The sequence below is a fragment of the Leucoraja erinacea genome, chromosome 37 (genome assembly GCF_028641065.1).
Source record: "Leucoraja erinacea ecotype New England chromosome 37, Leri_hhj_1, whole genome shotgun sequence".
NCBI lineage: Eukaryota > Metazoa > Chordata > Chondrichthyes > Rajiformes > Rajidae > Leucoraja > Leucoraja erinaceus.
Genome location: NC_073413.1, coordinates 10,248,958 through 10,267,472, shown reverse-complemented (window position 1 = coordinate 10,267,472; position 18,515 = coordinate 10,248,958). Strand labels below are relative to the sequence as shown.

At 47.2% G+C, this 18,515-nt stretch overlaps 2 protein-coding genes across 4 annotated transcripts in view; both read right to left on the bottom strand.

Moving 5' to 3' along the window:
* LOC129713715 (cytochrome P450 3A29-like) overlaps positions 1 to 18,515 on the bottom strand; it is a 116,445-nt gene that overhangs the window by 55,868 nt on the left and 42,062 nt on the right. The window lies entirely within an intron of this gene.
* The window catches only part of pla2g6 (phospholipase A2, group VI (cytosolic, calcium-independent)), a 37,830-nt gene that overhangs the window by 4,721 nt on the left and 14,594 nt on the right, over positions 1 to 18,515 (bottom strand). For 2 of the 3 annotated variants that reach the window (XM_055663352.1, XM_055663353.1), the window contains exons 6-14: positions 18,000 to 18,096; positions 16,748 to 16,930; positions 12,629 to 12,737; positions 10,589 to 10,723; positions 7,157 to 7,247; positions 6,560 to 6,723; positions 5,460 to 5,610; positions 4,480 to 4,616; positions 1,405 to 1,559 (exon numbers count right to left, since the gene is read on the bottom strand). In XM_055663352.1, coding sequence (XP_055519327.1) covers positions 1,405 to 1,559; positions 4,480 to 4,616; positions 5,460 to 5,610; positions 6,560 to 6,723; positions 7,157 to 7,247; positions 10,589 to 10,723; positions 12,629 to 12,737; positions 16,748 to 16,930; positions 18,000 to 18,096 — 1,222 coding nt within the window. The remainder of the gene's footprint in view (positions 1 to 1,404; positions 1,560 to 4,479; positions 4,617 to 5,459; positions 5,611 to 6,559; positions 6,724 to 7,156; positions 7,248 to 10,588; positions 10,724 to 12,628; positions 12,738 to 16,747; positions 16,931 to 17,999; positions 18,097 to 18,515) is intronic. The other variant, XM_055663355.1, reaches the window with a different exon arrangement.

Genomic DNA, 18,515 nt, shown 5'->3' with positions numbered 1-18,515 from the left:
GAGATTCAGTGTTTAAGAAAGAGCTGCAGATGCTGGAAAAATCGAAGGTAGACAAAAATGCTGGAGGAACTCAACGGGTGAGGCAGCATCTATGGAGCGAAGGAAATAGGTGACGCTTCAGCTCGAGACCCTTCTTCACCTCCAGATTCAGGGACAGTGTCTTCCCAGCTGTTATCAGGCAACTGCACCATCATACCACAACCAGAGAACAGTGCTGAACTACTATCTACCTCATTGGTGACCCTCGGACTAACCTTTGATCGGCTTTACCTTTCACTAAACGTTATTCCTTTATGATGTTTAAGAAAGAACTGCAGATGCTGGAAAAATCGATGGTGGACAAAAATGCTGGAGTAACTATCATGTATCCACACACGGTGCTCGAATGCAATCATGCATAATCTATACGCTGACTGGTTAGCACGCAACAAAAGCTTTTTTTTTAAATTAATATTTTTATTAGAAGCATTTACATATAATAGCAAAACACGATTTGTTTACCAATTACATACATACAAAGCTTCTATTTTTTATTAAACTTTTTGAAAGATAGAGCTGTAGAGAAAGAAAGAAATAAGAAGAGAAAAACAAACTAGAAACTAATGGAGAGGGAAGGGTAAAAACAAAGGATATTACCAATCACACGGTTCTGGAGATAGTAAGGTGTAATTATTCATCCAGTCCTGAACTCAAGTTTCAGTCCAGTTTCCGTGCCGTGTTGAACCAGTTTACCTCTTTAGAAAATCAATAAATGGAGACCATATTCTAGCAAATAGTTCTGATTTGTCAATTAAGACAAGTCTAATTTTTTCCACGTGTAAGGTCTCAAACATAGAAACATAGACAATAGGTGCAGGAGTAGGCCATTCGGCCCTTCGAGCCTGCACCTCCATTCAATATGATCATGGCTGATCATCCAACTCAGTTTCCTGTACCTGCCTTCTCTCCATTACGTTACACTAGTCTACGTTATACTGATCTACATCACACTAATTCCGCGCCAACCAGCGATCCCCGCACACTTAAGGGCCTGTCCCACTGTCCCAACTTAATTCACGACCTCTGCCGAGTTTGCCCTTGACTCATACTCGCCGCATGGTCGTCACGAGGTCGTAGGTAGGTCGTAGCAGGCCGTGATGCTAGTCGTATGTACTCGTGGCATCAAGTAGGTCGGGGAGTTTTTTCTAGCATAGCTGCCTTCTCTCCATACCCCCTGATCCCTTTAGCCACAATGGCCACATCTAACTCCCTCTTAAATAGACATTTCTGTAATCCACATTTTAATTGTTGGCAACAAATGTTTTTCACTGTACCTGTGACAACAAACAGAACAAAAAGGATCAAAGCCGGCGCTTTGAGACAGTGGCTTTAGCAGAAGGGAATTAAAAACTAAATGAGACGTACCTTTCTCTTCAGGTTCTGATTATACTCGTGTATTTCAGTCATTGCATCCAGTGTTGGGTTATTTGCGAGAAGCCCCCCATCCAGAAATCTGCCCATGGGACGGAAGTACGTTGGGGCTGCACCACTACAACGAGCAGCTCGCCACACCAGCTGGTCTGTTTAGAAGAAAGACAACGACAAAGGCTTCAAATCACATTCAACATCAGTGTGGAGAAGGGTCTCCGCCCGAAACGTCACCCATTCCTTCTCTCCAGACAAGCTGCCTGTCCCGCTGAGTTACTCCAGCTTTTTGTGCCGATCGTGGTTTCAAATAGCCGTTTAGAGAGTCATAGAATGGTACAGCGTGGCCCTTCGGCCCAACTTGCCCACACCGGCCAACATGGCCTTTTTCAAGGGAGAGTTAGATCAAGCTCTTAAAGATAGAGGAGTCAGGGGATATGGAGGGAAGGCAGGAACGGGGTACTGATTGTGGATGTTCAGCCATGATCACAGTCAATGGCGGTGCTGGCTCAAAGGGCCGAATGGCCTACTACTGAACCTATGGTCTATTATCCCAGCTACACTAGTCCCACCTGCCCGCGTTTGGTCCCTATCCCTCCAAACTGTCCTATCCATGGACCTGTCTAACTGTTTCTTAAACGTTGGGATAGTCCCAACCTCAACTACCTCCTCTGGCAGCTCGTTCCATACACCCACCACCCTCTGTGTGAAAAGGTTACCCCTCTTTTCCCCTTCGCCTTGAACCTATGTCCTCGATTCACCTACTTTGGGCAAGAGACTGTGATCTATTCCTCTCATGATCTTATACTCATGAGTTCAGAGTCTTTCCTTTGAACATCACAGAGGACACTATCAAGATCGGTTCTGCGGAGCGGCCAGCTGCGACGTTGAACCTACATCCCGGAGCCTGGGATCTCTCGCCGAGATCGCCAGTGTGCGGAGCTCCGTCCGGCGCGGTCAGTTTGGCTTGGAAGCCGCGGGCTCCGGTGGGAAAGCGGCCGTTCCTGGCACCTCAAGCCGCTGGGGGTTCTCCCGACGCCGGAGTACCATCACCCGGCGAGAACATCGGGCGCCGTGGCGGCGACTGTGGAGGCCTCAATAGGCCCGACTTTGGGTGGACAAGAGGATGGGGACTGGACTTTGTGCCTTCCCCCACAGTGGGGATCACTGTGGGGGGATGTTTTATGTTTGGTGTTGAATTTCTTCATGAATACTATGTTGTATTTTTATTAGTGTGCTGCAAGGACATCTGAATTTCCCCTGAATAAGGGGATTAATAAAGTCTAATCTAATCTAATCTAATACGCCTCTCTAAGTTTATAAGCTACTCATTCTAAAGTCTCCGACCTTTCACCGACAGGTTGGGGCGCCCCTTTCACCCCCACTCTCGACACACTGTGTGCAATGTACAGAGGGCCGATTAACCTTCAACCCCGCACGTCTTTGGGATGTGGGAGGAAACCGGAGCACCTGGAGAAAACCCCACAGTGTGGACACAGGGAGAACGTGCAAACTCCAGACGGACAGTGCCCGAAGTCAGGATCAAACCCGATCTAGCCCCACCCCCACCCCCCTCCCCAATCATTGCACGTCCCCAACCCTTCCACCCATCACTTTAATTTCATGTTTCACATATTTTGTGTTTTATGATTGTTGGCAGACCAATTTCCCTCCTGGGGTAAATAAGGTTCTATGGTGTCGCTACATCGCCAGAGACCCGGGTTCGATCCCGACTACGGGTGCTATCTGTACGGAGTTTGTGCCTTGTCCATTCTATGCATGTCCATGTGCCTATCTAAGAGGCTCTTAAGCACAACTATCCTGTCTGACTCCACCACCCCTAACCCGGCACCTTGGTCAAGACACCGACTATTATCACGTTTTCTCCTTTAAACTTTGCCTCTCGTCTTATAAAATGAATAAGAAAACAGTCAGTCTGCTGACAACATTTCTAACATGTTGTGCATTCCTAAACCAAAGCCGAAGGAAATTCCATCTCCATTGCAGCACACATTCTTAGACAGTCTTACATCTGGGATTGTGCATTTAAAAATAAACACACGCACACCATTTTTTTCTTCATACGTTTAAAAGAAACCTATCTGTGGCACCGACTGCAATTTTAATTGTTGCAGCTCAGGGAACAATATTCCAGCATCTGGGAAGCCCGCCAGCTTTTGCCACTGTTTATGGGAGAATGGAAGCCGGCACGGTGGTGCAGCGGTAGAGTTGCTGCCTCACAGCGCCAGAGACCTGGGTTCCATCCCAACTGCGGGTGCTGTCTGTACGGAAGTTGTACGCTCTCCCAGTGACCTGCGTGGGTTTTCTCCGAGATCTGCGGTTTCCTCCCACACTCCAAAGATGTAGAGGTTTGTAGGTTAATTGGCTTGGTGTAAATGGTGTTAATGTGCGGGGATCTATGGTCGGCACGAACTTGGTGGGCTGAAGGGCCTGTTTCCACACCATCTCTAAACTAAACTTAATCTATAGACTTTAGAGATTTAGCGTGGAAACAGGCCCTTCATCGACTCATACACTAACACTATCCTACACACACTAGGGACAATTTACAATTAGCCTACAAACCTGCACGTCTTTGAACCAGAGCACCTGGAGAGAAGGAATGGTGATGTTTCAGGTTCAGACTCTTCTTCAGACAGAATATGATCAAATGTAATCAGGGGAACAGTGTCCCTATAGCAGAAGCTTCCACGTCGTGGGGCTGGAAACTGGAAGTATCCTGAACTATTTCTGCTACCACCATCATCTACTGCGACAAGCGATAGCTTCAACTGATTGTCACCGGAAGCTCGCGTCCTATTCAGTACGGACGATGACAGCGAGGAAAACATTTGCAACAAGATGGGCGAGAAAAGAGGAAGTGAAACAGTCGTACTGGTGGGAGAACTGGGAAGGGGGAGGGATGGAGAGAGAGGGAGGGAAAGCAAGGGTTACTTGAGGTTAGAGAATCTTCTTTTGATCAGCGAATTAAACGTAGACAGGCAGTGTAGCAGATGCCCATAGAAACATAGAAACTAGGTGCAGGAGTAGGCCATTCGGCCCTTCGAGCCGTACCTTTGGGCTGGGTGCGAGGCTGGAACTCTGCAGTGGGCATGAAGGGCGGGTCGTGCAGCAACTCCGGAGGGTCGTAGTTACGGAAGAGGTGAAGCTCGCCAGGATGCCGGTCGGCCAGGGTTCCGGTCACCATCACTCTGTCAGTGGTGGAAGCGGCAAGGAACACACAGAGACAAGAGTCACCAGTGTTTCATTGACACGCGCCCCAGATGGAACAAAGCACAACAGAATATGTAAACACGGTGCACTGAAAATACAATATAATTAACGAGGAAAAGGCCCAGTGTGTGTACACACACACACACACACACACACACACATACGCACACACACGCGCATACGCACACCCGCGCACACGCCCGTACACACGCGCATAAACACCCGCGCACAAACACATGCGCACCCCACACCCGTACACCTACGCAGGAGAATGGGGTTAGGAGGGAGAGATAGATCAGCCATGATTGAATGGCAGAGTAGACTTGATGGGCCGAATGGCCTAATTCTAGTCAAGTCAAGTCTTTATGAGTTGAGGGCCTGTCCCACTTTCACGACCTAATTCCCGACCTTTTTTACTCGTGGACATTTTTCCAAAAACGCCCCGACCTACTTGATGCCACGAGTACCTACGCCCAGCATCACGACGTGCCCCGACCTCCTACGACCTCGTGACGACCATGCTGCGAGTACGAGTCAAGGGCAAACTCGGCAGAGGTCGTGAATTGGGTGGTGAAAGTGGGCAGGCCCTTAACTCAGCGGGCCAGGAAGCACTTCTGGACAAATGGAAGAGTGAGGGTCCTTCTTCAGGGTCCTGACCCCGATAAGTCACCTACCCATGTTCTCCAAAGACGCTGCCTTACCCGTTGAGTTGCTCCAGCACTCTGTGTCCTTTAGCGTAAACCAGCATCTGCGGCTCACTTTTTCCACAAAGAGGTCGCAAGGTTTATTTACCGTCTCAACAGAGAAATCTATCAACTTACTTGGGTTTTAACACATCTGTCATCCTGGTATTCTCCCCAAATTCCTTCTTTAAAAACTCCTCGAGTGGAATGGATGAGAATGGTCTGGATCCTTTAAAGACCTTGTCTTTCATACGGAAGTAGAGACAGCGCAGGTATTGCATGGGTTTTCCTACAAGAGGGAGGAAAGGTTTATTCCATGATGAAAGCCACATCACAGCAGTAACGGCGAGCAATCTTAGTTTAGCTTACAGTTCCCTTGAACCTCATCTCTTTTGATGGGGTCAAGGAAAGAGCGTTCACGTCACGGCCTTGTTTCCACCAATCGTTCTACCACCACGCACAAGAAACCACAAGGCAGACACCATTGTATGCAGATGCCGAGAAGTTTGTTTAGCTCTGGCTGAACAACTTCTAATCTTGTATGTGGACTCGACAAGAAGGAGCTTTCTTTTGATGTCTCATTTAAGAGGGAGTTAGATGTGACCCTTGTGGCTCTGGGAGGGATCAGGGGGTATGGAGAGAAGGCAGGTACAGGATACCGAGTTGGATGATCAGCCATGATCATATTGAATGGCGGTGCAGGCTCGAAGGGCCGAATGGCCTCCACTCCTGCACCTATTTTCAATGTTTCTCATTTTCACATAGAAACATAGAAATTATCTCTGGCCCTTCGAGCCTTAAATACATCTCTGTGTCTCTCTCTCCCCCAACTCTCAGTCTGAAGAAGGCTCTTGATAATAATTTGCTTAAACCTAAAGCTTGGAATCTGCTGACACTGCATTTATTATTAATATTTATTTTAATTGAAAAATCAAAATAAAGCCTAAAGGATTAGGAAATAGGCAGCGTGAATACAAGTTAAACTGATTCTTCTTTTTAATGAGTACTATGAACGCGGGCGGCACAGCGGTAGAGTCGCTGCCTCACAGCGCCAGAGACCCGGGTTCCACCCTGACTATGGGTGCTGTCTGTGTGGAGTTTGTACGTTCACCCCGTGACCCGCATGGGTTTTCTCCGAGATCTTCGGTTTCCTCCCACACTCAAAAGACGTGCAGGTTTGTCGGTTAATTGGCTTTGGTAAGTTGTGAAATTGTCCCCAGGTTCCACAGGTCACTCACCGTGTACAATGGCGAGAGCCAGGATGCCCCCAGTACTGGTGCCTGATACCCAGTCGAAGAGCTCGCGAATGGGCTGCCCCGCTACCTGCTCAATGGCGATCAGCAGCTGAATCAGGACCAGACCTCGGATCCCTCCTCCGTCCAGGCACAGCAAGCGATCATATCTGGAAATAGACACAATCCCACTAAGTGTAGAAGCCAGGAACAGCAGATGCTGGTTTACACAAGGGCACGGCTATGCAGAGATAGAGTTGCTGCCTCACAGCGCCAGAGACCCGGCTTATAGACAGTAGACAATAGACAATAGATGCAGGAGTAGGCCATTCGAGCCAGCCAGCCTGGTTCGATCCTGACTGCGGGTGCTTGTCTGTACGGCGTTTGTACGTTCTCCCCGTGACCTGCGTGGGTTTTCTCATCCCAAACACCCGCCACCTACATGGATAGGACAGGTTTGGAAGGATATGGGCCAAACGCGGGCAGGTGGGACTAGTGTAGATTGGACATGTTGGTTGGTGTGGGCAAGTTGGGCCGAAGGGTCTATTTGTGTATCACTCAATAACAGTGGGGTTTGATTAGACGCATATTTTGCTTTCTCACCTTCGATATCTGTCGCCATTAGCATCTGGAAAGTCCAAGCCCTTGGTTAAAGACCCCAGCACAGTGGCAATCCCTACAATGTCATCATATCCTGAAAGCAGAAAGTACTCTTTAGTTCTATTCGACTCCTTCACTTGTTTACTGGGGGGAAAAACTCCTTCACCACTTTCCAGTTTTAAAACTGTGTTATTTGATTAGCAGGAAAGAGAACCAGAGAGAAGTTTGTTATTGGGTTAGTAGTTGAGAGGCCAAATGAAAACAAGTTCCACTCTAAAGTAAAACACAGAGTGCTGGGATAACTCAGCGGGTCAACTTGCTGAGTTACTCCAGCACTTTGCGCTCTGCGGAAGATTCCAGCATCTGCAATTCCTTGAATCTCCAGTTTCAACACTCTGGTTTCTGAATTTGAATTGGAATTGGAAAATTGGAAAACTGGGAAGATATCCCAGTGAGCGTGAAATGTGTAGGAAGGAACTGCAGATGCCGGCTTACACCGAAGATAGATACAAAATGCTGGAGTAACTCAGCGGGTCAGGCAGCACCACCGAGCAAAAATAGGTGACGTTTCGGGTCTGATGAAGGGTCTCGACCCGAAACGCCACCTATTCCGATTCTCCAGACATGCTGCCTGGCCCGCTGAGCTACTCCAGCATTTTGTGCCCATCTCCAGTGAGCATGAAGACAGTCAGAAAAAACAAAGGGCGGAACAGAAATGAGCGGGCTGCGTTTGCAGAGTTAACACAGACTCAATGGATTGAATTGCTTCCTTTCCTACTGTAATGGCTCAAGTTCACAAATGACTCTGGGGGGAGGGGGGGAGAGTCATTGCAGGCAACATGTTAATGCAACTCCACCCCACACAACATGGCTGGCACTTATGGGTCTGTACCACTTACGCGATTACCCGCCCATCATAGGTTGGTGCAGGTTGCCAAAAATTTTCAACATGTTGAAAATCCAGCGGCGACCAGAACAAGGTACGACTCTTAGGGCGACTACTCACGGCCATACAGGCTTCATGTACCCCACGACATGTCGCCAGGGTGTCGCCTGTACGGTCGTGAGTCTTCGCCTCAGTCGCCCAAAGGGGCGTGGCGTCTTTCTGGTTGCCGCTGGATTTTCAACATGTTGAATATTTTCGGCGACCTGCAACGACCTATGACGGGTGCCGGCAGTCGCTGAAAAAGTTGCGTAAGTGGGACAGGCCCATTAACAAGCCAGGTTTATTAAGATACTACCACCAGTTTATTCTGGACTTTGGAGAGAGCGTGGAAACAGGCCCTTCGGCCCGAAGATCCGCGATCACCCCCTACACTAGGACTATCCTACATAGTAGGGACGAGTTATTCCAGCACTTTGTGTCTATTAGCTTTTGAGGCAGTGCAACGTAGGTTCACTAGGATAATCCCCGGGATGTCATGTGAGGAAAGATTGAAAAGACTAAGCTTGTATTCACTGGAGTTTAGAAGGATGAGTGGGTTTCTTATAGAAACGTATAAAATTATAAAAGGGCTGGACAAGCTAGATGCAGGATAAATGTTCCCAGTTGGGGGAGTCCAGAACCACATCCTTTCCACATCCATCTTTGGCCCATAAACCAAGCCAGAAGAAAGCGCATGGAGAGGTCTGGCTGAAACAAATAGTTCCCTGTTATTTGATGTTTCTCCAGGACAATTATCTTGGTGTAATAGTGAAGGCATTTTGTTTGTGTGTAGCTGTGCTCCACCCTTGACTAAGAGGACGATGCAGAACTTGCCAATTGTAGCTGGCATTTCAGACAAATATGTGGTAACCACACTGGCATCTATCCGGCACTTGGTAAAACAGATGGTTTCATAAACGATGACTTTGCAGTGCCTGTGACTGCTGTTCTACTTGTGTTTATGGGGAGGCAGACAAAGGGTAGTAGCTCTAGTCAACTTGTGGTGCAGTTATTTTTAACAAAACTGCCCCCACCACTCTCTGTGCAAAGACAAAAACTTACCCCGCACATCACCCACTCACCTTAGAGCCATGCCTTCTAGTTTAGTTTGGTTTAGAGATACAGCGCGGAAACGGGCCCTTCAGCCCACCTAGTCCGTGCCGACCAGCGATCCCCGCACACTACACACGAGGGACAATTTACAATTACACCAAGCCAATTAACCTACAAACCCTGCATGTCTTTGGATTGGGTGAGGAAACTGGACCAGCCATGTAGCGGAGTTGAGTGCCAGCCATGTTTTGTGGGGTGGAGTTGCATTAACATGTTACCTGCAATGACTTTTTTTCCCCCGCAAGAGTCATTTGTGAACTTGAGCCATTACAGTAGGAGAAAACCCACACGTGTCACGGCCAGACCTCTCCATGCACTTTCTTCTGGTTTGGTTTAAGGATCAAAGCTGGATGTGGAAAGGATGTTTCCGCTCTGAACCCCATTCTCCTGCTTTCTCCCCATAACCCCTGACACCTGCACTAATCACAAATCTTATCAACGAACTCCATACAGACAAGCACCCGTGGTCAGGATGGAACCCAGGTCTCTGGCGCTGTAAGGCAGCAACTCTACCGCTGCGCCATCGTGCTGTCCGATCTTCACCTCCTTATAGCCCATTTTACCACCAACTTGACTTGAGGTTTACCGTCCATATGTACTCTATCTCACTTTTTGCTTTGAATAAACATCAAAGCGATTCTAAAACAAATTAAAAGCAGACTTGGGAACGAGAAAGTGGAACGACAAAGTTGCAGAGGATCTTGTTTTGCGAACATTTTTTCGGCTGGATAGGAAAGCATTTCAGAAAGGGAAAGATTTTGCGTCTCACAACCCTTCCCCTAGCTCCACCACCGCAAAGCAGGAGAGATTCAGGTGTAAGGGCCTGTCCCACTTACGCCACTTTTTCGGCGACTGCCAGCACCCGTCGTGGTCGCAGCAGATCGGCGGAAATTTTCAACATGTTTAAAATCCAGCAGAGCCCAGAAAAAGGTACGACTCTTTGGGCGACTACTAACGACCATACAGGTGTCACCCCGCGATATGTCGACACGTGACGCCTGTATGTTCGCAAGCAGCCGCCCAAAGATTTTTACTTTCAAGAAGGAACTGCAGATCTTGAAAAATCGAAGGTAGACAAAATTGCTGGAGAAACTCAGCAGGTGCGGCAGCATCTATGGAGCGAAGGAATAGATCCTTTGCTTCCTAGATGCTGCCGCACCCGCTGATTTTTACCTACTTCTGGTCGCTGTTGGATTTTCAACGTTGAAAGTTTTCGGTCGAGAGTAGTCGCCCAAAGAGCCGTACCTTTTCTAGTCGCCGCTGGATTTTCAACATTCAATGACCTGCTGCGATTGTGACGGTGCTGATAGGTCGCCGAAAAAAAATCGCGTAAGTGGGACAGGCCCCGAAGACAAAAAGGAAAGTCGCAACAGAACAAAGTCAATAGCCGGGGTTACCTAATCCAGTGTTGCCTCTCACAGGAGCTGGTCTTGCTGGCTGTCTAGATGGCGAAGTGGGGGGATCAGAAGGCGGGTAACAGCATTCAACACCTATACTATACAGTAGGTTCAGCATCACCTTCCGGTTATTGCCTTTGAGGGCATCAAACAGTTAGTACCAGGCAAGTAATACACAAGGCATTATCATCAATCCAATCCAATCCAAAATAAAACACATTTACCACATGCAGGTTGAACTGTTAAAGGTTATTTGTTATTAATGCATCTTTACGCACTACATAGTTCAGCTCAGTTCATTGTCACGTGTACCGAGGTACAAAGGTGAAAAGCTTTTTGTTGCGTGCTGACCAATACATCTAAAAACTATAAAGGCCAAACCGATTCAGTTTGAGATAATCATTTTCAACCTCTTTATTGCAAATCAGACAGACATGCGTTTTGTGTTTTCGGGTTATGGATCCTTCTTCATACTGATACCTGGGCAATTTCAGGCAAGTTGGAAGAAAGGCTCCTGTCCAAAAACGTCACCTATCCACGTTTTCTAAAGATGCTGCCTGAATCTTTGAGCAGATTTGTTGGATCAATTTAATTCACATTGGGACAAGTTCTACATTCTCACTACATTCGAAACATTTACAACTTTGGTTTCAATCAGAATGGGCCAATTCATGCACATTCACTTGATTTGGTTAGAACAAACATGCACTATAAGTACAGGAGGAGTGGCCTAGAAATCCGCTCTTTAGGCTTTAGAGATAGAGCGCGGAAACAGGCCCTTCGGCCCACCGAGTCCGCGCTGACTAGCGATCACCCCGTACACTAGCACTATCCTACACACACCAGGGACAATTTACAGAAGTCAATTAATCCACAAACAGGTGTGAATGAATGAATGAATGAATGCTTTATTGTCCCAGTGAAATTCTTTGCTTGCGTTCCCAAGGTATGCCAATAGTCAACACATAAAGGGCACCAACAAAGTCACAAAGTATTCTGCGCCAAGTCCGCCTTTGTATTCACCCCCCCCCCCCAGTCCCCCCACACCGGGTCCTCCTTTGTTCCCGGTTTGTTGGTTCATTGGCGTCTGCAAATTGTACATTGCCCCTGGTGCGTTGGATAGTGCTGGTGAGCAGGGCGATCGCTGGTCGACCCAGACTCGCTGGGCAAAGGAGCCGACTTCCTCGCTGTATCCATACAAAAAGAAATATCCACTGATTACATGGACAGTTGATAGGGATCGGAAGAAGTTGGAAATCACTGGGACGCTACACATACGATCCAAAAGAGGCTCCAATGTCTATTCCTGAAGCTGGAAAGCAGTGTACCAACATTAGTAGCAAGGCTATTAACAATGTTTGCTGAAGAAGTGAATTCTATACTTCTTTTATGCGGAAACTGCGAGTTAGGACAGAAACGTAGGAGTAGGCCATTCAGCCCTTCGAGCCGGCACCGCCATTCAATATGATCATGGCTGATCATACAAAATCAGTACCCTTTTCCTGCTTTCTTCCCATTGTTAGGTTTATAGGTCCCTGTTCATTGTTATTTTCAGGTCTATCGGTTTGTAGAGGAACAATGTTTCATCAAAGTCTTTAAACAGTCGAGTTATGGTTCAACGATCATACATTCATTAAACATGTGACTTTTAACCAAATATACATGTCCTATTACCTTCAATTAACACATGCCTTTATATTCAATGACTCAATGCTTTACGTTCGCTGATACCATTTTTTCTTCCCAAGGTAAGCCTTGACATTGAATGGATATTCCCAAAGATAGACACAAAATGCTGGAGTAACTCAGCGGGACAGGTAGCATCTTTGGATCGTGGGAATGGGTGATGTTTCTGGTCGAGACGCATCTTCAGACTGAGACAGGGCTCAGCCTGAAGAAGGGTCTCGACCCGAAACGTTACCCATTCCTTCTCTCCAGAGATGCTGCCTGTCCCCGCCGAGTTGCTCCAGCACTTTGTGTCGATCTTCGGTTTAAACCAGCATCTATTCACAATTCTTCCAACGCAATGGACGTTCCCACCTTTACTGTGCCGTGCAGCAATTAAGCCAGGTGTCTCTCCAAAGTCATTGGGGGATTTCACATCAGCACCAAAGACAATCAGAGCCTTGATGAGATCCAAGTTGTCAAGCTGCAACAACAGAAAGCTATTTCAGTCATTTTTAAAATGTACATTTCAAAAAGCTTTATGTATTAGTCGGTCTGAACGGTTTAAAAAGGAATTCCAGCTCAGCTTTCACTCGGTGTCCCCCAGTAAAAATACTCCAAAATAAAACAAAGTCCACAGATGGAAAGACTGGAGCTGTGAGACAAAAATGTGTGAAATACGGATAGAAGATCCAGGTGAATTCATTAATGAATGAATAAGTTTATTGGCCAAAGTATGTACACATACAAGGAATTTGCTTTGGTGCTTCACACAATGACATACAGTAAACAATTGGGAATAAAACATAAAACATAAAACATTAATTTAAGGTGACCACAAGTTTAAGGTCTGAAGAAGGGTTTCCTATTTCCTTCACTCCATAGATGCTGCCTCACCCGCTAAGTTTCTCCAGCATTTTTGTCTATCTTCGATTTTCCAGCATCTGCAGTTCCTCCTTAAACACGTTTAAGACCATAGGTTTATGGTGAGGTGGGGGGGAAAGGGAAGATTCAAAAGGAACTTGAGGGGTAACTCTTTCATACAAAGGGTGGTGGGTGGGTGTATGGAACGAGCTGCCGGAGGAGGTAGTTGAGGCAATGTTTCAGAGGCATATAGACAGGCACATGGATAGGGCAGGTTTAGAGGGATATGGGCCAAAAGCAGGCAGATGGGACATGTTGGCCGCTGTGATTAAGTTGGGCCGAAGTGCCCGTTTCCACGCTTGTATGACTCAATGACTCTAAAGATAGACAAAAATGCTGAGCTCGTCAGAAATGCCCACAATCAAAAAATGTTCAAAAACAGCATGACTAAGTGAATTTTTGGGAAATGGGGATATAAGCGGCCATCACCACGGGCTCCTCCCTGCCGGCAGAAACAAAAGGGTATTTTGTCTCAGCAATACCAACAGTAATTGCTATCCTGTGGCAGGAAGTAAGGTTTCTTTACCGCAAAGATGCTGGAGGTTAGTCTTGCCCTCCAAAGTAAATATTATTAACGTGCCCAAACGACGGAGAAACCGATTCTCACAACTATTTAGCCCAACCCAGTCAGAACGGGCGGCATGGTGGCGTGGCTACTGCCTTACAGCGCCAGAGACCCAAGTTTGATCCTGACTACGGGTACTTGTCTGTGCATTCTCACCGTGAGTGGTGAATCTCTGGAACTCTTTGCCACAGAAGGTAGTTGAGGCCACAGTTCATTGGCTATATTTAAGAGGGAGTTAGATGTGGCCCTTGTGGCTAAAGGGATCAGGGGGTGTGGAGAGAAGGCAGGTACAGGATACTGAGTTGGATGATCAGCCATGATCATAATGAATGGCGAATGGTGCAGGCTCGAAGGGCCGAATGGCCTCTACTCCTGCACCTATTGTCTATGTTTCTATGTGACCTGCGTGGGGTTCCTCTGAGATCTTCACTTTCCTGCCACTCTCCAAAGACGTACAGGTTTGTAGGTTCGTTCATTGGCTTGGTATAAATGTTAAAAAATTGTCCCCAGTGTGTGTAGGATAGTGCTAGTGTGCAGGGATCACTGGTCGGCACGGACTCGGTGGGCCGAAGGGCCTGTTTCCACGCTGTATCTCTAAACTAAACCAGTCTTTGAGAAATCATACAAATTCCTTCTTTTTGTCTAACTTACCATTCAATCAGGTCACATCCTGCTGCATGAGCTGACATATATTAAATCAAGATGATGGAATCAGGGCATGAACTCATAGTACCTGTGTGGGAAAAGCCAGCAGGACCCCTTCAACACAGAATGCAGCACAAAATGCTGGAATAACTCAGCAGGTCAGGCAGCATCTAAGTGGAGTTTGCATGACCTCCCCTGTGACTGTGTATGTCTTCTCTCCGGACACTCTGGTTTCCTCCCACATCCCAAAGACGTGCAGGTTAGGCATTTAATTAGCCAATGTAAATTGTTCCAGTGTGTAGGTGAGTGACTGAAACCGAGAAGGGCTGATGGTAATATGGGGAGAATAGCATTTGATTAGTGTGGGGTTGGTTTTATTAAATGTGGGATAGTTAGCAAAGACTTAGTGGGCAGACGGGGGCTGTTTCTGTGCTAATTGACTCTAGATGGTCTCATTTATCTGATGCACCTCGGGGTTAAAATACATTCCAAGCAGCATTACATAACAGATTGGAATTCTTACAGAAATTGCAAACATTGCAATTATCTTTCTCAGATCTTTATAAACTCAGCGAACCAAGTTACAATTAAGGCACATTCTTGGAGAGACAAATAAAGCCTTTCAATTACTCGAAGTTAGCATAAAGTTGGGAGGTCATATTACTGTTGTACAAGACATTGGTGAAGAGACATTTAGAGTATTGTGTTGAAGAAAGAACTGCAGATGCTGGAAAAATCAAAGGCAGACAAAAATGCTGGAGAAACTCAGCGGGTGAGGTAGCATCTATGGAGAATGAATAGGCGACGTTTCGGGTCGAGACCCTTCTTCAGACTGGGGGGGGGCTGGAAAAAGAAAGGAAGAGGTGGAGACAGTGGGCTGTGGGAGAGCTGGGAAGGGGAGGAGAAGGAGGGAGAAAGCAAGGACCACCTGAAATTGGAGAAGTCAATGTTCATACTGCTGGGGTGCAAACTACCCAAGCGAAATACGAGGTGCTGCTCCTCCAATTTGCGCTGGGCCTCACTCTGGCAATGGCGGTGGCCCAGGACAGAAAGGCAGGATTTGGAATGGAAGGGGGAGTTGAAGTGCTGAGCCACCGGGAGATCAGGTTGGTTAATGCAAACTGTGTGCAGGTTTGGTCACCGCGTGGGGGAAAGATGTTGTTAAGCTGGAATGGGTGCAGGGAAGATTTACAAGGGTGTTGCCAGCATTCAAGGCCCTGAGCTATAAGGAGTGGTTGAGCAGGCAAGGACTCTATTCCTTGGACCACAGGAGGATGAGGGGTGATCTTTTAGAGGTGTATAAGATCATGAGAGGAATAGAGAGGATACATCTAGTGTTTCCCCAGCGTTGGGGAGTCAAGAACCAGAGGTTATATGTTTAAGGTAAGGGGAGAAACATTTAATAGGAACCTGATGGGCAACTTTCTTTAAACATAGGACGGTAGGTTTATAGAACAAACTGCCGGAGGGGGCAGTTGAGGCAGGTATGTTTGGACAGGTATATATGGATAGGATAGGTTTAGAAGGATGTGAGCCACACACAAACAGGTGGGACTGGTGCAGATGGAGCATGTTGTTCGGCGTGGGCAAGTTGGGCTGAAGGGCTCGTTTCCAATGCTCTATGACGAAGACCAAGGCAGCAATTTGAAAGGTTTCAACATACAGCTGGGGTTCAGTCCTGACGGCCAGTATTGGCTATTTTCCCTGTGAACTGTGCGAGTTTTCCTGGGTGCTCCCGTTTCCTCCCACATCCCAAAGGTTTGGTAGATTAATTGGCCACTGTGTGTAGGTGAGTAACGGATCCTGGGTGGCGGGGGTGGGGAGACACTGATGGAAAGAATAAAGTGGGATCAATGTAGTATCAGTGTAAATGGGTGGCTGATGGTCAACATGGACCTCATGGGCTGAATGGCCTGTTCCCGTGTGGATCTCTCTCTGACCGTATGCCTTTAAGAATGGAAAAGGTCATCAGTATGTAAATGAATTCAGGACGATTTAGAAATAAAGGCAATCTAACTGCACAGTTCTTCTGTAAGCTTTTCCATATATAGCGATGCTCGCACTATCTCAGCCCAACCTTCCCCACAGTTCCTCACTATGATTCTTCCGGTACATTTTAATGGGATGGCTAGTTGAAGAAAACAACATTCACACAAAAGATAAAGAGGAATACATTTAGTGACTATAAACTAACGTGCACTTGCATGTTTGTGTCAAATTGTATTGTGTATTGCGTGTTCTTTTTAAGTGTATCGCTGCTGGCAAATTCAGTTCACTGCATGTAATGTGCAAGGGACGAATAAAGTTGACTTTGACTGCTGACTGATGGGCAATTTAGTGAAGTATTGGAGAACACTGACCTTCATGGCAAGATGAAGAGGAGTATTACCATTCTGTCCCTTTACGTTTGTGTCGGCCCCGTGCACCAGCAGTGCCAAAGCGCACTCGAAACGCTCGCGTTTCACCATGATGTGCAAGGGCGTCTCCCCAGTCTTACTCAGGTAGTTCAAGCTACATCCGTGGTCCATCAGCAGCCGAATCATCTGAAATAGTCCCATCAACACAACGCCGTTATTCCACGACGGAACAATTTGCAATCGCGAAGGCGGCTCTCAAAACCCGTCACGCCGCGCGGCAGGGCCGGGCTCGCCCACTGCGGAAAACCGCCCGTGGAAGGAAGCCGCTGAGCCCGGCCCCTGCTTATCCCCGGAGACCGGAGTACCGGAGAGGAAGGTGGAGGTAGTTGACGATGGCGGGCGCAAGAACACAGCGGTAGAGTTGCTGCCTTATGCCCCTGTCCCACTTAGGAAACTTGAACGGAAACCTCTGGAGAAAACCCACGCGGTCACAGGGAGAGCGTGCAAACTCCGTGCAGACAGCAGACGTGGTCAGGATTGAACCGGGGTCACGGGCGCTGTGAGCCAGCAACTCTACCGCTGCGCCACTCCCACTGTGCCAGCGTTTCTATACACTTTGTACTCAATCTGGGATTGTACTTGTGTGCAGAAATAATTTACTGAACTGCATGCAAAAAAACAATTTTTACTGAAGCCAATGTCCCTGTATTACTGGGGAGGAAACCGGAGAACTATTGAACCCCCGTGCAGAACAAAATAAACCGCTTGCACAATAAATGAAGTATTTCTTGAAATCTGGGATTGGCAACACACTGCTATAAAAAAAAATGCCCTGTATTACTGGGATAATAAAGAACTATTGAACCCCAGAACAAAATAAACCTTTGCACAATAAATGAAGTATTATTGAAAGGCAACACACTGCTATAAAGCAGTATTGAGTTAAAGCTAATACACTTGGCCCTATCCAAGCTTATATGAGCGAGATAGCTAGCAAAGGTAGACAAAAATGCTGGAGAAACACAGCGTGTGAGGCAGCATCTATGGAGCGAAGGAATAGGTGACGTTTCGGGTCGAGACCCTTCATCAGTCTGAAGAAGGGTCTCGACCCGAAACGTCACCTATTTCCTTCGCTCCATAGATGCTGCCTCACCCGCTGAGTTTCTCCAGCATTTTTGTCTACCTTCCATTTTTCCAGCATCTGCAGTTCTTTCTTAAAGAGATAGTAAGCAAGGGCTTTAAAAAGGAAACTAACCTCGGCTTTTTTGACCCAATGAAGAGGAGTTCCCCCATGATGAGTGTCTGCACTATGGGCCTGCTCCGGATCGGCTTCAAGAATCGCCTCGGCACAGCTTGAACAAGAAAACACAATGGGAAAGTCACACGTGTTGGCATTGTCCAGGCTACTAATTTACAGACAATAGACAATAGGTGCAGGAGTAGCCCAAGATTCGGCCTTTCGAGCCAGCACCGCCATTCAATGTGATCATGGCTGATCATCCCCAATCAGTACCCCGTTCCTGCCTTCTCCCCATATCCCCTGACTCCGTTATCTTTAAGAACCATATCGAGCTCTCTCTTGAAAGAACCGGCCTCCACCGCCCTCTGAGGCAGAGAATTCCACAGACTCACAACTCTCTGGGTGAAAAAGTGTTTCCTTATCTCCGTTCTAAATGGCTTACTCCTTATTCTTAAACTGTGTGGCCCCTGGTTCTGGACTCCCCCAACTTCGGGAACACGTTTCCTGCCTCTAGCGTGTCCAAACACTTAA